At 55.7% G+C, this 16448-nt stretch overlaps 7 protein-coding genes across 7 annotated transcripts; 3 read left to right on the forward strand and 4 right to left on the reverse strand.

Moving 5' to 3' along the window:
- Nucleotides 1–79: 79 nt before the first annotated feature.
- LTR77_003237 (uncharacterized protein) lies at nucleotides 80–505 on the forward strand (the record flags this gene model as incomplete). The annotated part of the gene is made up of 1 exon (XM_064800494.1): nucleotides 80–505. One exon carries the CDS (start codon nucleotides 80–82, stop codon nucleotides 503–505), a length of 426 nt encoding a protein of 141 aa, XP_064661833.1.
- A 2099-nt stretch (nucleotides 506–2604) lies between these two features.
- On the reverse strand, nucleotides 2605–3507 carry LTR77_003238 (uncharacterized protein; the record flags this gene model as incomplete). Its single annotated transcript, XM_064800495.1, has 2 exons — nucleotides 2605–3225; nucleotides 3253–3507. 2 exons carry the CDS (start codon nucleotides 3505–3507, stop codon nucleotides 2605–2607), a joined length of 876 nt encoding a protein of 291 aa, XP_064661834.1.
- A 2896-nt stretch (nucleotides 3508–6403) lies between these two features.
- Nucleotides 6404–6943, reverse strand: TMA16 (translation machinery-associated protein 16; the record flags this gene model as incomplete). Its single annotated transcript, XM_064800496.1, has 1 exon — nucleotides 6404–6943. The coding sequence occupies one exon, from the start codon at nucleotides 6941–6943 to the stop codon at nucleotides 6404–6406; it is 540 nt and encodes a 179-aa protein (XP_064661835.1).
- A 286-nt stretch (nucleotides 6944–7229) lies between these two features.
- On the forward strand, nucleotides 7230–9457 carry EXO1 (Rad2 nuclease; the record flags this gene model as incomplete). Its single annotated transcript, XM_064800497.1, has 2 exons — nucleotides 7230–7242; nucleotides 7290–9457. 2 exons carry the CDS (start codon nucleotides 7230–7232, stop codon nucleotides 9455–9457), a joined length of 2181 nt encoding a protein of 726 aa, XP_064661836.1.
- A 525-nt stretch (nucleotides 9458–9982) lies between these two features.
- On the forward strand, nucleotides 9983–10844 carry LTR77_003241 (uncharacterized protein; the record flags this gene model as incomplete). The annotated part of the gene is made up of 2 exons (XM_064800498.1): nucleotides 9983–10636; nucleotides 10689–10844. The coding sequence occupies 2 exons, from the start codon at nucleotides 9983–9985 to the stop codon at nucleotides 10842–10844; spliced, it is 810 nt and encodes a 269-aa protein (XP_064661837.1).
- A 142-nt stretch (nucleotides 10845–10986) lies between these two features.
- SLM2 (phosphatidylinositol 4,5-bisphosphate-binding protein) lies at nucleotides 10987–13659 on the reverse strand (the record flags this gene model as incomplete). Its single annotated transcript, XM_064800499.1, has 3 exons — nucleotides 10987–11753; nucleotides 11864–12647; nucleotides 12697–13659. The coding sequence occupies 3 exons, from the start codon at nucleotides 13657–13659 to the stop codon at nucleotides 10987–10989; spliced, it is 2514 nt and encodes an 837-aa protein (XP_064661838.1).
- Nucleotides 13660–14528: 869 nt separating this feature from the next.
- On the reverse strand, nucleotides 14529–16190 carry LTR77_003243 (uncharacterized protein; the record flags this gene model as incomplete). The annotated part of the gene is made up of 1 exon (XM_064800500.1): nucleotides 14529–16190. One exon carries the CDS (start codon nucleotides 16188–16190, stop codon nucleotides 14529–14531), a length of 1662 nt encoding a protein of 553 aa, XP_064661839.1.
- Nucleotides 16191–16448: the final 258 nt, after the last annotated feature.

Below are 16448 nucleotides of genomic sequence, written 5' to 3' on the forward strand. Positions count from 1 at the left end.
TCACTGCCACCTTTGGTTCACTCGTTGAGGGTACCACGTCATATCCAGGCTTCACACGCTCCCGACATCCCACATCATCATGCCAGCGCAACCCAATTCGCAAGGCAGAGCTATCTTCGACACTGAAGAGCTTCGAGCTATCCAAGAAGCCTGCTCGGAAGTCGACTCTACCCACCAAAACGCCCAAGCAGCTGCCGGCACAGTGAGCCACTTCTTCTCACTTAGCGGGAAAGACCAAGCGGCATGGTACACCTTCTTCATTCATCGTGTCAACAACGAATATGGCAAGCTTCAAGACGGGGCCAAGTGGCTGCTGGAGAAGAAATCGTACCTGAAGGAAAAGGACAACCTAAGTCAGATGATAACGCTCACGGTGGAGAAGATCCACGAGGCACTGGACATTGTGGCTCGGGCCAAAGCTGTCACAGACGAGTATTGGGCTACCCTGTCAAGCGAACAACAGAAGAACATTCGCCAGAACGCTATGGGCCCTGACTATGGCTAGTGAGGCCTGAAGCGGGTTGATTCTCAAGGCGCCGGCGAAGAAGGCGATTCAAGGAATGTGGATGAACCTAGAGTGAAGGGCAGAAGGGTCAGCGGGTGTCTCGATGGTTTCAGGGGAGATGAGAAGGTCTCAGAGCGCCGCAATGTGCTCAAACATTGAGCAGATCTCGGAGAACCCTTCCATCTATCAGTTTGACGAATGGGAGGTATGATGTCTTCCTGATGTTTGCTCATGTCCCTGAGCTGATCATGTTACTGCAGATGGACCTGGCAAGTATCGGTGGCGATGGTTCCACCCGTTCAAGATTCACATTGGCTCTTTTGCTACCCTATCTCCTCTCATGAGAATCATAAGTTCGTAACCTGTCTCTTCCCGTGAGAATCCTATGCTATCTCCTCTCTTGAGAGCCAGGTATTACAAGAGTCAGGGTCGTCCTCATTCCATCATTGGAGCCAGAGTTGGTGTGGCCTGTCAGCATCTCACATGCCGACGTCGTTTGCTGAGTGTTTGAGAGGACTCCCAGCCTACTCTGTCAGCAAACCAAGGCAGATATCACTAACGCACAAAATACCCACATTCGTTACTCCCTAACGACTGGCGACATCCCCGAAGCATTGCTCAACGTAGCGGTTGTCCTTCAGACTGTCCCAATCGGAAGACAGATCTTGCCCAAGGTACAGGTTTCTGACAGACTGGCATGGACGATTCACCGAACACATCAATATTCAGCTCTACCCAGCTCCGAGATCTTCAAAAAATATTCACTCAGGTCGCCCAAGCGCACGAATACCTCAGCAAATGGGCCAACGGTCGCTTCCAGGACTCTCCTGCCACGACGAAGACAGACATGTACGTGGCACTCGTTTCTAAGCTCGGCGACTTTGAGGCCCAACGAGATCATGCTGTGCTTGGACTGAGCAGAGCCCGTGTTAAGGTGCCCGTGAACGACAACATGCGCCAACGCATCAGACAGACTTCTCAAGCAAGACTTTCGACGAGAAGGTGCAAATCTGGCTCAACATCACGCAAGGCTATCCAATTGCCAAACCATCAGTTGAGTCTATTGTGCAAGCAATGATGGACGCCGAGCCAGTACCGCCGGACTTTTCGCAGATGCAGTTAGGCACTTACTGCGCAAGAGGACGAGAGGCAATAATTGCTCTGAACCAGCAGCTGTCGGTGGTGAGCGACTGGTGTAACGGTTTGCAGCCCGATCAACTCGAATCTTTGTGGGCGTACTTTGCTGAGATCGAGGACGCTGTCCCGTCGATAGAGAACCCTACTACCGGTGCAGCCTGGAGTCGAGCCTCTAGCATTGTAGCAGCGAGTAGCAGGGCCAGTGCAGGTGCATCCCCAAGTCTGCTCGAGTGGGCCCAACCTACAAGCCATTCGCGTTATCGAGATGTAGTACTATATCGGCAGGCTCTCAATGTTACAGTCCCGGGATCATGCAATGCCTCTGAGGTGTCCCTGAACATATTGATCGTAACGGATCTCAATCGCAATCGCGGAATGTCGGATCACTGAGAGCTTGCCTTCTTCGTCTCCGCCTGCGCTAGCAAATCTTGGGATGCGACAGCGACCAATGAAGTCTTGCGAAGTGTGAGAAAGGCGCACAGCCTGCTTTTCGCGATGGCAAGATGGAGTCACTGGAAGAAGCAATAGTAAAAGCAGCAGAGGTGTCCCAACCAGGGATATCAGCTACTTAAGACTACCCTACAGTGATATGATCAAGACCGCCTTGCACCCTCAACAGGACCATCGCGAGTGTCGAGGTAAACCGGACCAGATTATTGCTTATAGTCTCAGCAGTAAATAGAGATCCAAAGCATCAGTAATGTCCTCTCTCCGATAACACGTCAGTACGCTCTGCGACTCTTCCTCGCGCGCTACCTCGCCTTCCCGCTGATACCAGCTCAGCGGTTGTACTGTTCGGATGCACGTCGCTGTCGAGAACCGCCCGTCCTCCCCCTTGAAACAGAGCCGGAACTCGAGAGTAGTTCGCAATACCGACCATTGGCGGTGCCTAGAGCGACCAGGGCGGTCGCTAGACTGCGAACGAGGCGACCTCCAAGATCTCATGAAGCCAGACAGATCGTTTAACGGAAGAGTTCCTCCATATCTATGGGCTGCCCCTGGAGCCAGTGAAGGACAGCACGGACCTTGTCCCGAAGCGCTAGCTTCACCCGCTCCAGGCTCGCTGCCATGTCTGCCAGCTTCTCGGCACTGTAACTCGGTGGCATAGGAACTTGTCGCTCCACAGTAGCGCTGAGGGTATGCTGACGACCGAGAAGCTCTTTCAGCTTGAAAATCTGGGTCATGACAAAGGCCTGCTGATCCTTGAGCGTCGTGAGCTCTATCTCTTGCAGTGCCGATGCCTCTTGTCTGAGCTGTTCGATCGACCCCTCGAGAACCGAGAGAATGGAGTTAGGCGTGTTCTGCAGGACTTCGGCCATGTTTGTGAAACGCTGGTTCTGAGAAGAACATAGAAAGCTGTTTGATGGTGGTGGCATAGAACCGGGGGCCGCTGCAGCAGAGGTATAAGATTGCGAAGCATCCAACCCAGCGGACAAGGGGAACATTTCGTTTTGCACGGCAGACGCTGGTGCTACCTCTGTGTGACTTGTGCGACGGGCCACGGAGGCATCTGGTTTAGCGAATCCGGCACCTTCTTGGATAACTACAAAGGTATCCGTGGACGGGGTGTGGAACTGAGGAGCCTGTAAGGCTTTCGGATAAGCACTAACATGTGCTACGATCGCGAGATACTGCTCTATTGAGGTGCGAGAGGCGTTGAAATACGCACCATTTTCGTTCAAGATCGCTCGGTTCCAGTCCATGTCCTCTTGCACCCGGTCTCTCTGCTCGCTTAAAGTAAGGCGTGCATCCCAATCGCTGGTATTCCGCGGATCTGGATACGGCCCAGAGACAGAGAGATCAGCCAGCACTAAGCTATCTCTGTGTGCCGGTGCACCCATCTCTCGCCTCATCTCATTGGACATCCCCAGGCCTTCAATGATACGTTTGATGCAGCCAGTGGCTAGATGCCAGTCAATTGCAATTTTGTATTCTTGCCTGAATACGTTCGACAAAGTACTAGAACCGGTCGGGTTACTGCACGCCTCATTGTACGCCAAACAAATTTTTGTCAATTGTTGGTTGCAACATGTTGAAGAGCAATCCCTATCGACGTATATTAGACCTATTTTCCGGCCTGTTTTCTGGTTCATGGAGAGTCGTGGATCCAGGAAGTTCTTTGCTCTCCGAGGTGCTTGCAATTGCCAGCACAGTTCACTGTGCTTGTGATCCGGTGGATTCGAGACGATTTCGCGCCAGCTGTGGCCGCATCGCCACACAACGCCAACGGGTGTGCACGCCATTGCGGCAGTTCCGGAGAAGGTGTTGTGCTGCAGAGAAAGGGCGAGGGGCAACCTCCTGTTGCAAGCCTAGCAGGGTTGGACGGTTTGTGTTGCTGTGGGACGTGGTGACGTATCACGGCGACGGTCCTGTGTTTGGAAGATTGAGGCTGTTGCAAGCCAAGGTAGTAGTAACTGAGCCCGTTGGATTGAGATCGTGGGTGGGCAAAGAGAAGCTGAAATATAGGAGTGTGAAGCAATGGAGGCGGTCGATCGTGGTTATGTAAGCTATGTCTCGCTGTGAGTCTTCTCTGACAGCGCAGTGATAACTTTGATTGCTCAAGCATTGGCTTGCCAACGCCCATGCTGGCAGATGACCGCTCGAAGCCTCATCGCGGCGACCCTGGCCCATGTGTCAAGAATCATCATGCAGCGAGCATGCCCGGCCAGACAAAGCCGTAGCAAACAATGCGCCCGTGGCAAGAATTGGTGATTGCGCTGAAAATGAAGAGGAGCGTGCGAGAGTCACAGTATGCCGCTTTTGACGGTCCGTGGAAGTCTTTTCAGGGCAGCCAATTTCTGTCCGGCATCGATACATTAGACCGAATTGGAAGTCACGGTCCATGGCGATCAGCGTAGTAGCCTGCTCGGACCCCAGTCCGTACACCCACAAGCCCTTTACCAATAACACTGACCGTAAACTTCTCACACTCTGTGGCCGGGTGGTGTCGAGAAGCGAGTCCACTAAAAAGTCACTTGATGTCGATTCGAGATCGCGACATCAAGAACTCTGCCGCGCCCTCCTACGAGCAGCTTCAACCTTCGTACGATAGGCAACATCGATCATGTCGCGCTCCACTGGTTGCAGCCCTTTCCACCAGACGTCGAACCTCCATTGTTCAAGCCCGATGTGTTCAATCAGTTGACGACATTCCGCTTTCATACTAATGATCCTGTTTTCTGGAAAGTCTGGAAGCGCCGGAGGGCTTGAGGCTAAAGTGTCGAGAAGTAGCGCAAGGTTGTTCTTCAGGTATGGCAGCTCGGGCGCGAGATCATGGAAAATTTCGATATCTTTGGAGAGGGTCTGGTCTTCGGAGGGTCTGTCGTGGGTTCGCAACCTTCGCTGTGCCCGATCGATGGACGTTGCGATATCCTCTAGTTTGGCAATCCGATATTGCTCCGCTGGGGTGTGAGGGATCGCTTGAGTGGTTGGTGCTGAATGTGGAGAGGCTGGCATCGTGACTGTTCCCGGTGGATGTTGTGAACTGTAGAGCTGAGAAATTCTCCAGGGGCCGCGTGGTTGAAGACAGTGCATTGTGGGGAGCCCCTTGTCAAGGCCAGGAGCTCGCGATCCCATCGAAAGCTGCTGCCACGAGCAGAACAAAGATTCGAAGTAACAGCGGCGTAGTAACCGGTACGGCATAGGTACCAAGGTATAGCAGTGAGGTGGGTCGTCCTGCGTTGTGGACAGCCGATGTGCATGCAACAGAACACGACGGTGCGCGAGATGTTTTGCTGTCTGGCCGTCAGGCTTCCGCTTCGGAGTCGTCTGACCTACTGCTATGCTGTACATAGTGCCACGGTGAGCACTCAACAGCGCCGTGTGCTGCCACTCTGGATACTCTAGAGTCCTTGTGTCGTTTGGTAGACTCATGCGCGGGACAATGTGTCTCTAATCAAGGCGCAGTGCGGCGTCGTATGTATGGCAGAAGTCCTGCCGGACGGAGCAGCCATCAGGGAGCCTTCAGCTCGGAGGGGTTGCTCGGAGAGCACGCTGCGGAACGAAGATGCTGTTGCTTCCTATCGAAAGGTCCAAGTGGCGGGGTTCCTGCGTGCTGGCAAGATGTCGTGATGCCCGCCAGCAGAAGGCGAGAAGCAACGGCGTTCCGGACACCTCGATAAGGAGACGTGAAACGAGATGACGGAGTCTCGCATTCACTTCCGACAATGACTGGCGCCGAAAGAGTAGAAGACTGTTAATCATGCACCCACGCAGCGGCCACGGGACAGTTCGGGAACAAAGATCCAAGTTACCGTGAGTGCCATCAAGGCCGGTAAACGCGGATGGTTCGCAGTCTCGTGGGTTGCGCAGAGTACGTGTGCTGGCGAAGTATGGTGAGGCCGGTGGAATAATGTCGCTGGCGTATGTAGTGCTTGGTAGCTCAAATGCAGCGACACCATAGCCGTACGACGTAACTGCTGGCAGTCCTTGGGTAACCGGTAGCACTTCCTATAGTTCATCCCACTAAACAGCGCAGAGCTTGGTCCACGGATGCCCCGAGATCCTACGGTCTAGACAGCTGTGGGACTTTCGCGGGCACAGAGGCAGAGAGTGATCGGAAAGCGACTGAGCCGGCGCGAGAGAGACCTCACCTTCAAAACAACCTGGGTGATGGGAAAATCCCTTCGCGGGGTGGCAGACTTATCTAGCCACACCTCACGTACTGCGGAGCCCCAGCTGGCAACTTGCTTTCGGACCTTTCCTCCCGCTTGAAGGAGCAGCATCTCGACTCAGACGTTGAGCGGCGGCCGTCAAAGCCTCTCATGACGCGCCCCGCGGTGGGAACTGACTCTCCTTCACGCCTCCTTCCTTGTCCACCCTGATGAACCTCATGACCCCAAGACCAACCCAGTCGCCTTTCCACGCGTCCAACTTGACCAGAGTCTGCTCGTCCTGGAGGTTCGGCATCCACAGGCCACTTTCGTACTCCTGCAGCTCCATCGTCCGCTGCTGCTCCAGCAGAGTCTGTCGCGTGCTTGCGGGACGGCCAGTGCGGCGCTCAGCCTTCAGCTCACCGAGCTCATCACTGTGCCGCCCGAGGTAGTCTTCGGTCAAAGCTTTGATGTCCTCAACGGCCAGTGGGTGGAGCGTGTCAGGTAGACGGTCCTGGAAGAACATGACCCTCTCCAACCATAGCCCATTGGTCTTCTGACGAACGGCATTCACTCTCGCCACCCGGTCGTCCCGCGCTCCAGCCCTCCGTAGTCGTCTTGCATCTCTGCTGTTCTCGTGGAGGGATTTGATCTTGTCGCCTTTCTTCTTGGTGATTTGCTTGTGCACTTTCGCGAGTTTTGAAGGCATCGCGATGGTGGTCTGGTATCCTTGCAGATATCATGGAAGCGAAGTAGTTGATTTCGGAGATGAACGAGATTTTGAAGAAAAGCGGGCCGACTTTTTGCCGACGACGCGTCCTAGACCGCGTTCTTGCCATCTCTAGATCATGCATCTCCTTCACTCTCCTCCAACGTACACGGTGCCATTTGGTCGACAAAAAGGTATACAGATACAGCCAGAGTGCCTGCCGTAATGCATCGTACACAGCGGTAACGCATGGTATAGACAGGCAGCTAGCCTGCCGCACGCCGAGATGGGCATTCAAGGTATGACCGCTTCATCAACATCTATGTACACCACTAAACCAGATCAGGCCTTCTACCTCTGCTCAAGAGCATACAAAAGCCTACACACCTGCGTAACTTCGCCGGCCAGACACTGGGAGTGGATGCATATGGCTGGCTGCACCGCGGGACAGTCTCTTGCGCCATCGAGCTTGCCGAACAGAAGCCCACCAAGAAGCATATCGACTTCGCTCTAAGTCGAGTGCGTATGCTGATTCACTTTGGCGTCAAGCCTTATCTGGTCTTCGATGGCGATTACTTGCCCAGCAAGGAGCACACGGAGAAGGAACGAGCGGCGAAGCGAAAGGAGAGCAAGCGAGCGGGTCTGGAGCTGCTTCGCATGGGCCGCCCGTCGCAAGCTTATCTGGAACTTCAGAAGGCGATCGATGTTACCCCAAGCATGGCACGAGAGCTCATCGAGGAGCTGAAGGCGCTGGACGTGCCTTATGTGGTGGCGCCGTATGAAGCAGATGCGCAACTGGCTTACCTGGAGAAAAGAGGTCTTATCAATGGCGTCCTCAGCGAAGACTCGGACTTGCTAGTATTCGGCGTCAAGTGTCTGCTCACGAAGCTGGACCAGTACGGCGAGTGTGTGATGGTCAATCGAGCAGATTTCACAGCCTGTCGAGATGTCAGCCTGGTGGGCTGGACTGATAAAGAGTTTCGCATGATGGCGATGCTGAGTGGCTGTGATTACTTGCCTGGGATTGACAAGATGGGCCTCAAAACTGCCTATCGATTGGTCCGCAAGCACAAAACGCTCGACCGTGTGATTCGGAGTGTCCAGTTCGACGGGAAAATGAGGGTGCCGCCCAAGTATCTGGACGCCTTCGATCAGGCTGAGCGAACTTTCTTGTACCAGTGGGTGTTCTGTTCAGAAGCCAGGCGCCTCGTCAACCTGAATTCTGTCCCTGCAGGTCAGCAGGTAGACTCAATGCCGTACATCGGTAAAGCGGTGGATCCAGAGCTCGCCGTTGGAGTTGCAGTGGGAGATCTGGATCCGAACACGAAGGAGCCGCTGGCATTCAATCGGCGCCAGAGTGTGATGACTGCGCGACAGCGCATCTTGCAGACACCGGATGAGAAGCAAGGCAAGTCAATTACGGAGTTCTTCAAAGCGAAACGAACACCACTGGCAGAGCTGGACCCAAACTCCTTCACCCCGTCTCCAAGTCAGCAGCGACTGCTCCAGAATCAACGAGGTGCATCATGGTCGGCATCTCAACCGGCTGTTGTACGACCGCCGGCATTAGACCGCATCGCCGGTGTGAATCGAAGAGTGTCGGCTCCTCAGCCCATGACGCAGCCTTCAAATGTACGAAGCTTCAGCCAACCAACCGTATCGCCTAAGAGACAGCGTTTATGTTCGGGCGGCGAGATGACCCGTGAGGCCGCTTCAAGTCGCTTCTTCTCCAAGACGAACGTTCAGCCTTCTCCTTCTCTCCGCAAAGCATCCACCAAGAAGGATGAGTTCGAGCTCTGGTCCGATGATTCTGCTATCGAAGCCCTTGCGAACTCGGGTGTTGGATCTGCGCCCACTGCGAAAGACTCACCTTCGCCGAAGAAGAGAAAAAAGCTTCAGGTGTATGAAGACGGGTCATCTGTAACTCAGACCACGGCATCGCAGCATACCAATCTTTCGCAGAGCACTGTGACAACCACGCTCGATTCCGAGTCACAACAATCTATGCTGGAGACTCCAGCCACATCCTTCGAAACGAACAGTTCGCATGCCGAGTCGAATGTTTTCACGAAAGGTGTCAATGCCAACTTTTCGGCCTTGAAGTCATCCTTATTCCAGGGTGGCGTGCCAAAGGCCAAGACAATGCGGACACAGTCGATGCCCATGGCGTCGCAGCACCGCCAGGCATCCAGCAAATCGGCAGCTCTTGACGTCCAGTCAGCGGAGCGTGACGTTGAGAGTCAAGAAGATCCAGATCACGGAAGTCAGAGCCCTGGAACGCGTGAAGATGTAGTCCCTCAATCTTCTCCCATTGCTACGACGCATTCCATAGCCGAAGATGCGACCGATACGATTAGCGACGAAAGGTGGCTAGCTGCTGGAGGTCAAGAAGTACAGACCGCAGCGGCACAAGGCAGTGAAGATCTCCTGATCCCGAACAGCCCAGCCAGCGGGGAGAGTGACTCGGGACCAAGGCCACGGCTAGACTTCAGCCGCTTTGCTTTTGCTGGGTAAGGAGATGAATGTTCCGGCGCCGAATGTTATGATACCACAGTTATTGTTTGAGAGCCGTTGGGGCCTTGCAGACTTGAAATGAGACACCAATCAGTCACGAAACTTGTATGCCTAGTCTCATGATTACTGTGTTCTGGCCGCATGAATAAGCTACTTAGTCGTGCTACAATACCATCGGCCGCGGTGTCCACCTTCCCCATTGGTAGGTTGGTAGGATCGGGCTGGCCTGACATTTTTATTCCTTGGACGCCTGATCGACTTTGCAGAGACGCCGCCTCTCGCTTCGACCGCTGCGTGGCGTTGGCTCATGCCATGTTTTCAACCGGCCAAGTTTGACGCACTCCTGCGCCGCACTACACCCTCACGCGCTGGGGTGCCTAACAGTATTCTTCGGCGGTCCGGCCAACAATAGCATCCGCAATGTCTACCGGTACATGTAAGTTATAACTGTGAGTGGTCTTTCTTCTTCAGCCCTCCCTGGTCGCCTCGTCCAACTCCAACCTCTCGCACGCATCCTCCATGACCATGGCCTACATCTACAATAACCCTCCGCCGCACTATGGTCCCACAACCGACATCCACCTCAAACCCATCCCCTACGCGCAAACCAGCACCCTCAGCCTCGGCTCCAACACCTCCTACTACAAACCCATCGTCCCCTCCCCCTCCCACTCAGACCTCGACCTCCAAGACGCCAAACTCAAACACCGCATCCGTCTCCTGCGCATCGTCTCCCGCGCCCTTGCCACCGTCCTCTCCGCCGCCACCGTCGCTCCCCTCGCCATAACGCTAGTGAAATTCTTCCAAACGAAAGACACCTACATGACCGTCGACGGCGAGTCCCGCACCGCCTGGGCCAGCGGCACGATAGCTTGGTACACGTACATGTACTTTGGCATCTCGCTCGTCTCCTTCCTTCTCAACGCCGGGATAATGATCTCGTATATCCGCGGCGTGAAGCAGGCGAACGCCACAGCCAAATACGCGGGATACTGGTCCGCGTTGATTCTAGGAGCGCATGTGGTGGTGTGGGCGATTTCGGTGGCGGTGTATCGGTATGGGAAGGAGCCGGTGGAGGGCAAATTTGTGGATCTTTGGGGCTGGACGTGCTCGGAGGCCGCGAATGAGATTCAGGAGCAGGTGACTGATATTGATTTTCAGCAGTATTGTTCGATACAGGTGAGGTTTCCGAAAACTCTGTGGATGAGAGGAGAAGCTGATGTTATGGCAGACGACGTCGTTTTTTACTGGGATAGCGAATACGGTTGCTGGTTTGCTGAGCGCGGTGATATATCTGTTCGCCATCATGCGGATGCGGTCGAAGAAGAGGGCGCAGCAGTATGGGATGAGTGCGGATCCGGCGAGGGAACCTCTGCGTCAGTATTGATGTATTGCATTTGCTTGTTCCAAAGTATGTACTCGAAGTGTAAAGATCTCAGGTGTAAAACCATGTGCTCATACCAACTCGTGAGTCTGCGATGTCATCCTGAATTCCAAAACCTCTCTTCAGAAGCTGTCGTTTGTGTGTTTCACTCCCGCTTAGGGTACTCGCCTGGGACGTGGAGCTGGCTGACGGACATCTCGGTGTCGTGGCGGACGACCTTTGGGAAGATCGTACCAGTCTCGTGCGCACCATCAGCCTCAAGCCCACCCAGCCCGGCGCCGGGGGTGGTAGTGGGAGCCGAAGGCATCGGTGTCGGCGCAGCCAGGTTCTGCGGCATGACCACCGGGGGCTCCACAGCACGCTCAACAGGCGCTTGGTTGTCGTTGAAAGACACCACGTTGCCCGCGAGTGGCTCAGTGCTCCGCAGCTCAGACTTGTCCGGCACATCTGGCGTCTCTTGCGCAGGCCTCGCCGCCTCCTCTTCGTCCTCATGCCTGTTGTACGCGACAGCAGCGGCGCTCGCAGCACCAACGCCGCCCACACCCGCAGCAGCCGGGCCCATCCAATCGCCGTAATATGAGCTGTTCTGCCTCGCCGGCGGAGCAGCTGCCTCCACCGGCTCACGACCTAAAAAAGACTCCTGCTGCTGCTGCGGCTCGATCGGCTGCGCTTGCTGCGGTGGCAGTTCCGCCGGTCGTCCAAAATACCCCGTCCCATCCATGTGTCCAATGTTCGTTCCCGCACTCACACCATCCAAGCGGTAAGGATCCTGTTCCCGGTAATCATTCTGCTGCGACCCCGGCACATTTCCCGCCAAAGCCACCGCATCACGATCGTCCGAACTTCCGCTCGACTGGCCCGTCGATACCGCCCGGTCGCGCGGGACTTGCATATCCGAAGGGAACCGGCCGCCTGTATCGCGGATGCGTCAATAGGCGTCTTTGTCACGTGTCAAACTAACTCAAAACATAAGGACTCGCACAAGCAACAAAACCAATGGCACACGCAAGCTGATCACTCACCTGGAGCCGGACGCTGAGGTTGGGGCTGGTGGATCTCGTTGCCGCCTTGCAAACTTGCCACGTCCGCGGAGTAGGGCACTTCATCTGCTTCGTCTTCTTCAAGGCCGTCGCTGCTAACGGTCCCGCGGTCGCTGGCGCCGGAGAAGCTGCGGGCGTGTTTGCGCACGAATGCGTTGCGTTCTTCGCCCGTCTTCTCAGTCAGGACGTGCATGTCTTCGAACCAGGCCATCATGGTGTCGTAGGTTTCGGCGCGGAATACCCAGTTGTGGCCCTTGTGCATGCTGCCGCTTTGCTTGCCCTTTAGCATGAACTTGTGGCTAGAAGAGTCCTGCTGGGAGTGCGAGCCGAGCTTCTGGTCGGGGAGATACAGTGACATGACTGGCGGTTGCGTGTAAATCTTGTCGGCAGATTTGAACTCGTGTAGGTGAGTCGGGGACAGGACATACCAGCCAGGCGTGTAGGATTTCAGGTACTTCGACTTGCGCTCCAGCATGCCTGACCGTACTTCGGCTGCTGCTGTATGGTGTTTGCCGGGGTAGTCAATGTCTTGCACACGCCGCAGCGGAATGCTCGGGTCCACGAAGTGCGGGTCGCTCTGAACAAAGCTGATCCATTCGGCGTCCTTTGGCATTGAGATCGGGCCGCTGCGCAACGACTCGACAGCGTGGTATGCATCGTCACCCTCGCGCTTCAAGATGCCGGCCAGCGCGTTGTACGCCTTCTGGATCTCACCAACCACGATGGATTCAAGCTCACGTCCAGAGCTCTCGAGGTTTAGGTAGGCCTAGATAATGTCAGTGCTGTAATGATCCTCAGAACAGAGCGCGCCCTACCCGATGCAGGTAGTTCTCTTCATCAACCTGCCTCTCCACAGCCCTATCCACGCCTAGCTTCACCACAAACGGATCATTCTTGCCCATAGCAGAGCCATCATCCTGATCGGCGTTGCGCAACGCTTCTTGCAACTTCTCCACCTCACGTCTTGTGCCATCCTGCTCCTTCTCGACAGAGTTCTTGAAGTCGCCGCTCAAGCTCTTGATCTCCTTGATCTTCTGGCCCAGATCACTCCTTAAGCCAGTCAGCGCACCGATCACATCATTCTCAATCTCGCGGGACTTGTTCGCTTCAGAGACGGATCGCTTGTGGTACTCGTCGAGCACTTTCGTGGCTTCGCTCAGCCCATTCTGCTGCATGAACAGCGAAGGATGCGAAATGCTCGCAATCACATTCTGCACCTTGTGCGTAGCCTTTGCGCGCTGCTCATACGACGCCTGAATCTCCCTGAAATAGGTAATAAGCGACTTCAACAGCTGTCGCCACGCCTGGAAGCGATTCGCCAAGATCTCCGTCGGCGTGCCCTGCGTCGGCACGGGCGTCGACGAAAAGCTGTTGAACTCCCTATCGCTGTCCACACCCCCAAAACCAGCCAGACTGCCAGCCTTCAAGCTCCTTTTGCTGCTGCTGCGCTTCAGGCTACTCGCGCGGCGCATGCTGCTCTTCTTCTTCAGCGTACCGCTCCGTGACGGTGTCGCAGGCGGTACAGCCGTAGTCGCCGTCGAAGTCGTTCGATCCATTCCGCCAGTCGCAGAGCCATCGTCGGGCACTGAGCTGCCGCCGCGCGGCTCCGCACCGAGGCCTTCGTGGAAGGCGCCGGGGTTGTGCATCGACTGCGAGAGGGGCGAGGAGTCGCTTGGGTTGCCTTGCGCAAAGTCGGTCGCGTGGGAGCCGTAGCCGCGGTTTAGTTGTGTGTCGTTCGGCGGAGGCACAGAGCCGTAGTTGCTGTGCGGTCGGGACATTCTCGAGGACGTCGAGGAGGGAGGCTCGGAATGTGGCGGGAAGGCGCTCTGCGAGGCCAAAAGGCAAATGTCACGCGGTCGTTGTACAGTAGGTTTGACGGCGTGGCCGCTCAGGTGTAATAAATGTTGTTTAGAGCATAGGAGGTGGGATTGACTCTGTGGTATGTGGTATTCTCGGCGCCGTTAGGAGAAGGAGGAGGAGATGATCGGTCGGGGGAGACGGGATGCAGATGTTTGCGGAGTAGAAGTCTAAACAAAGGCTGATGATGAAGCCCAAGGCCCGGTGACGACGACAACCACCACCTTCTTGTCACATGCACCGGCGCGGATGCCGCTGTATCCTTGGCCAACCACTCGGTGGCTTGATGCTGCCATCAATATTCGCACGGGGTCCCTGTAGATACGCCGAAATCACATTCGAATATCGCAATCTAACCGACGTCATGCTGTGGCGCGAGCTGCTCGACGGCGCCAACGAACAATGATCGACCGCGGTCAATTAGCATGCTGGAGCAGATCCTCCACTTGTGCATCTTGTGCATCTGACGGCACCACCGGCTCGGCAGAAGTGCGGTGGTATACCTAGAAGGTAGGGGACACTCACGTACACTCACCTTTCCCTATGTGAAATTGAACTGCAACCATGTCCAAGAGGACAAATGTCACATCAAGTGCTGCTGGACGTGAGATTGAAGACGATGCTCATGTTCAGACATTCGGTAGGTATCTAGGTCTCGTATACATCCAACTCCATTGCCATCTAATCCAATCCAAGCTAAGGTGCCATCAACCATGGCACACAAGGGGTATAAGGCTAGAAGCAAGCGATCCTCAATCCATCATCACCAGATCCATGCAGCACCGACAGCTCACGCCAGCACCCGACCACCAACAGCCCGCTCCTTTCTCACCGCCCACCCCTTCAGAGCAAAGCAAACAACCTCCCACGCAAGAATCACCGCCGCCAAACCCATCGTCACGGTAAAAACCGTCATCGCATCCAACCCAACCCCCTCAATCGCAGCCACACTATCCCGCGCACTGAACATAAACATCAACCCGCCCGCCGTCAAACAAAAAGCCGCAATCAGCTCGCTCGGCGGTCTCGCGGGGAAATGCGAAGAAGGCGGCTTGAGATACAGCAGCACGTACGTCGCCGCGCGTGCCAAGGCGAAGCCGACGAACAGCGTGCCCCATTGCGAGTGCATCATGGTGCTCACCATGCTCTCCTGGTGGTGCGAGGACATCATCACGCCCAGCAGCATGATCACCAGAGCGGGGAGGGGGTTGAGGGATGTTTTGTATGTGTTCGGCTGCGACCACGGCTGTTCTTGTTCTGCGACCCCGCTAGCGTGGAAGCGGGACGTGGTCTGGACTTCACTCTCCTCCTCTTCGTCCTTCTGCGTTAAAACGGCGGTATTGGCCAAGTCTCTCGCCCACGACGACTCGATGACCATTCCGAGTAGTCCGCCGCCAAAGAACAACAGCGTAATGCTGACATGCTCGAAATCCTGGTGCGACCACGGCCGGCCCCAGGCAGCGAGGTGTTCGAGGAAGACATTGCTCGCGCCGTAGAGCCAGATGACGAACGACTCAACGAACTCTGCCGATGGGATGCGGGTCTTCCAGCGAGCGACGGGTGGTTGGTTTGGGCGGATGTTCCAGGCCCACCCGAGCTCTGAGAAGGCACCCATCCAGCGGCCGAGCGTTAGCAAGCCGTACCAGAAGAAAATGCCGCCTTTGACGAAGTGAGCAGCGCCAGAAAAGACTTCGCGGTCTTTGAAGAGGCCGCCCCAGACGACGAAGCCGGTTGCGATTGCGACGAAGCCGAGGAGCAGGAGTAGTTTCTCGAGAACGATCTGGCTGAAGCGGATTGCTTTCGAGGCGCTTGGTGTTGCAAAGCGTCGCACATTGCGCGAGACGAATCGGTCCACGCGGTTGTTTCCAAGCAGACCGTTGGCCTCTGATGCGGCCTCGTCCTCGTTATCTTCCGTCGGTGAAGCCGGCGCTTCGGGCTTGAACTGGATGGACTCCTGGCTGCCCTGCCTTGAGCCCCAAAGCGACGCAGAATTCCGCTCAGTGCCTTGGCCGGAGTCCCTGGATGACCTCGCGCTGGCACGATCGCTATACCTGTGCCATCGCGCGTGCTCGGCCATGGCGCTCTTGGTGACGCTGTGGCTGCCGCCGGCTTGTCGCTTGCTCTTGTACTCGCTGTACGCCACGAAGAGGGACATGAGTGTCCACGCAATCGTGAGGGATGTCACGACCCAGCCGATCGGGTGGTGCGAGTTGTGCTTGTACAAGTCTGGGGTTGAGTTGTTGTAGACGAAGCCGGTGAAGACTCCTAGGCCGTTGACAACGTGGAATGCCAACTGAGCTGGGAGGTGGTATCTGGATCGCGCCACGCTGAGCATTATAGCAGGCGGGAGAATGAAGCACCATGCTAGGATCATGGTTGCGATATGCGCATACATCCAGCCGCTGTGATACGTGTGGCGGAAATAGTTGGGAGGCGATTCAGCTGCTGACATTGTGCTAGGTCGTGCCTCTGCGCTCCCGCCGCCCATGCTCATATCCATGCCCTTTCCTTCATGGTCGTGAGCTGCCGCCAGTTGCAGCGCTCCAAGCACAAACGCTGCGCGCGCGGCGCACAGAAGCCGGGGGTGCACCATTTGGATCAGGATGCGAACTGGAGTTGTATGATAGCGTAGGTTCAACCAAGGTATTCCGGCGCAAAGGAATACGCCCTCGATCAATCCAAGCGAGGGTGATCACCAGGACCGGTATCC

Source organism: Saxophila tyrrhenica (assembly GCF_035928015.1).
Source record: "Saxophila tyrrhenica strain CCFEE 5935 chromosome Unknown scaffold_4, whole genome shotgun sequence".
Lineage (NCBI taxonomy): Eukaryota > Fungi > Ascomycota > Dothideomycetes > Mycosphaerellales > Extremaceae > Saxophila > Saxophila tyrrhenica.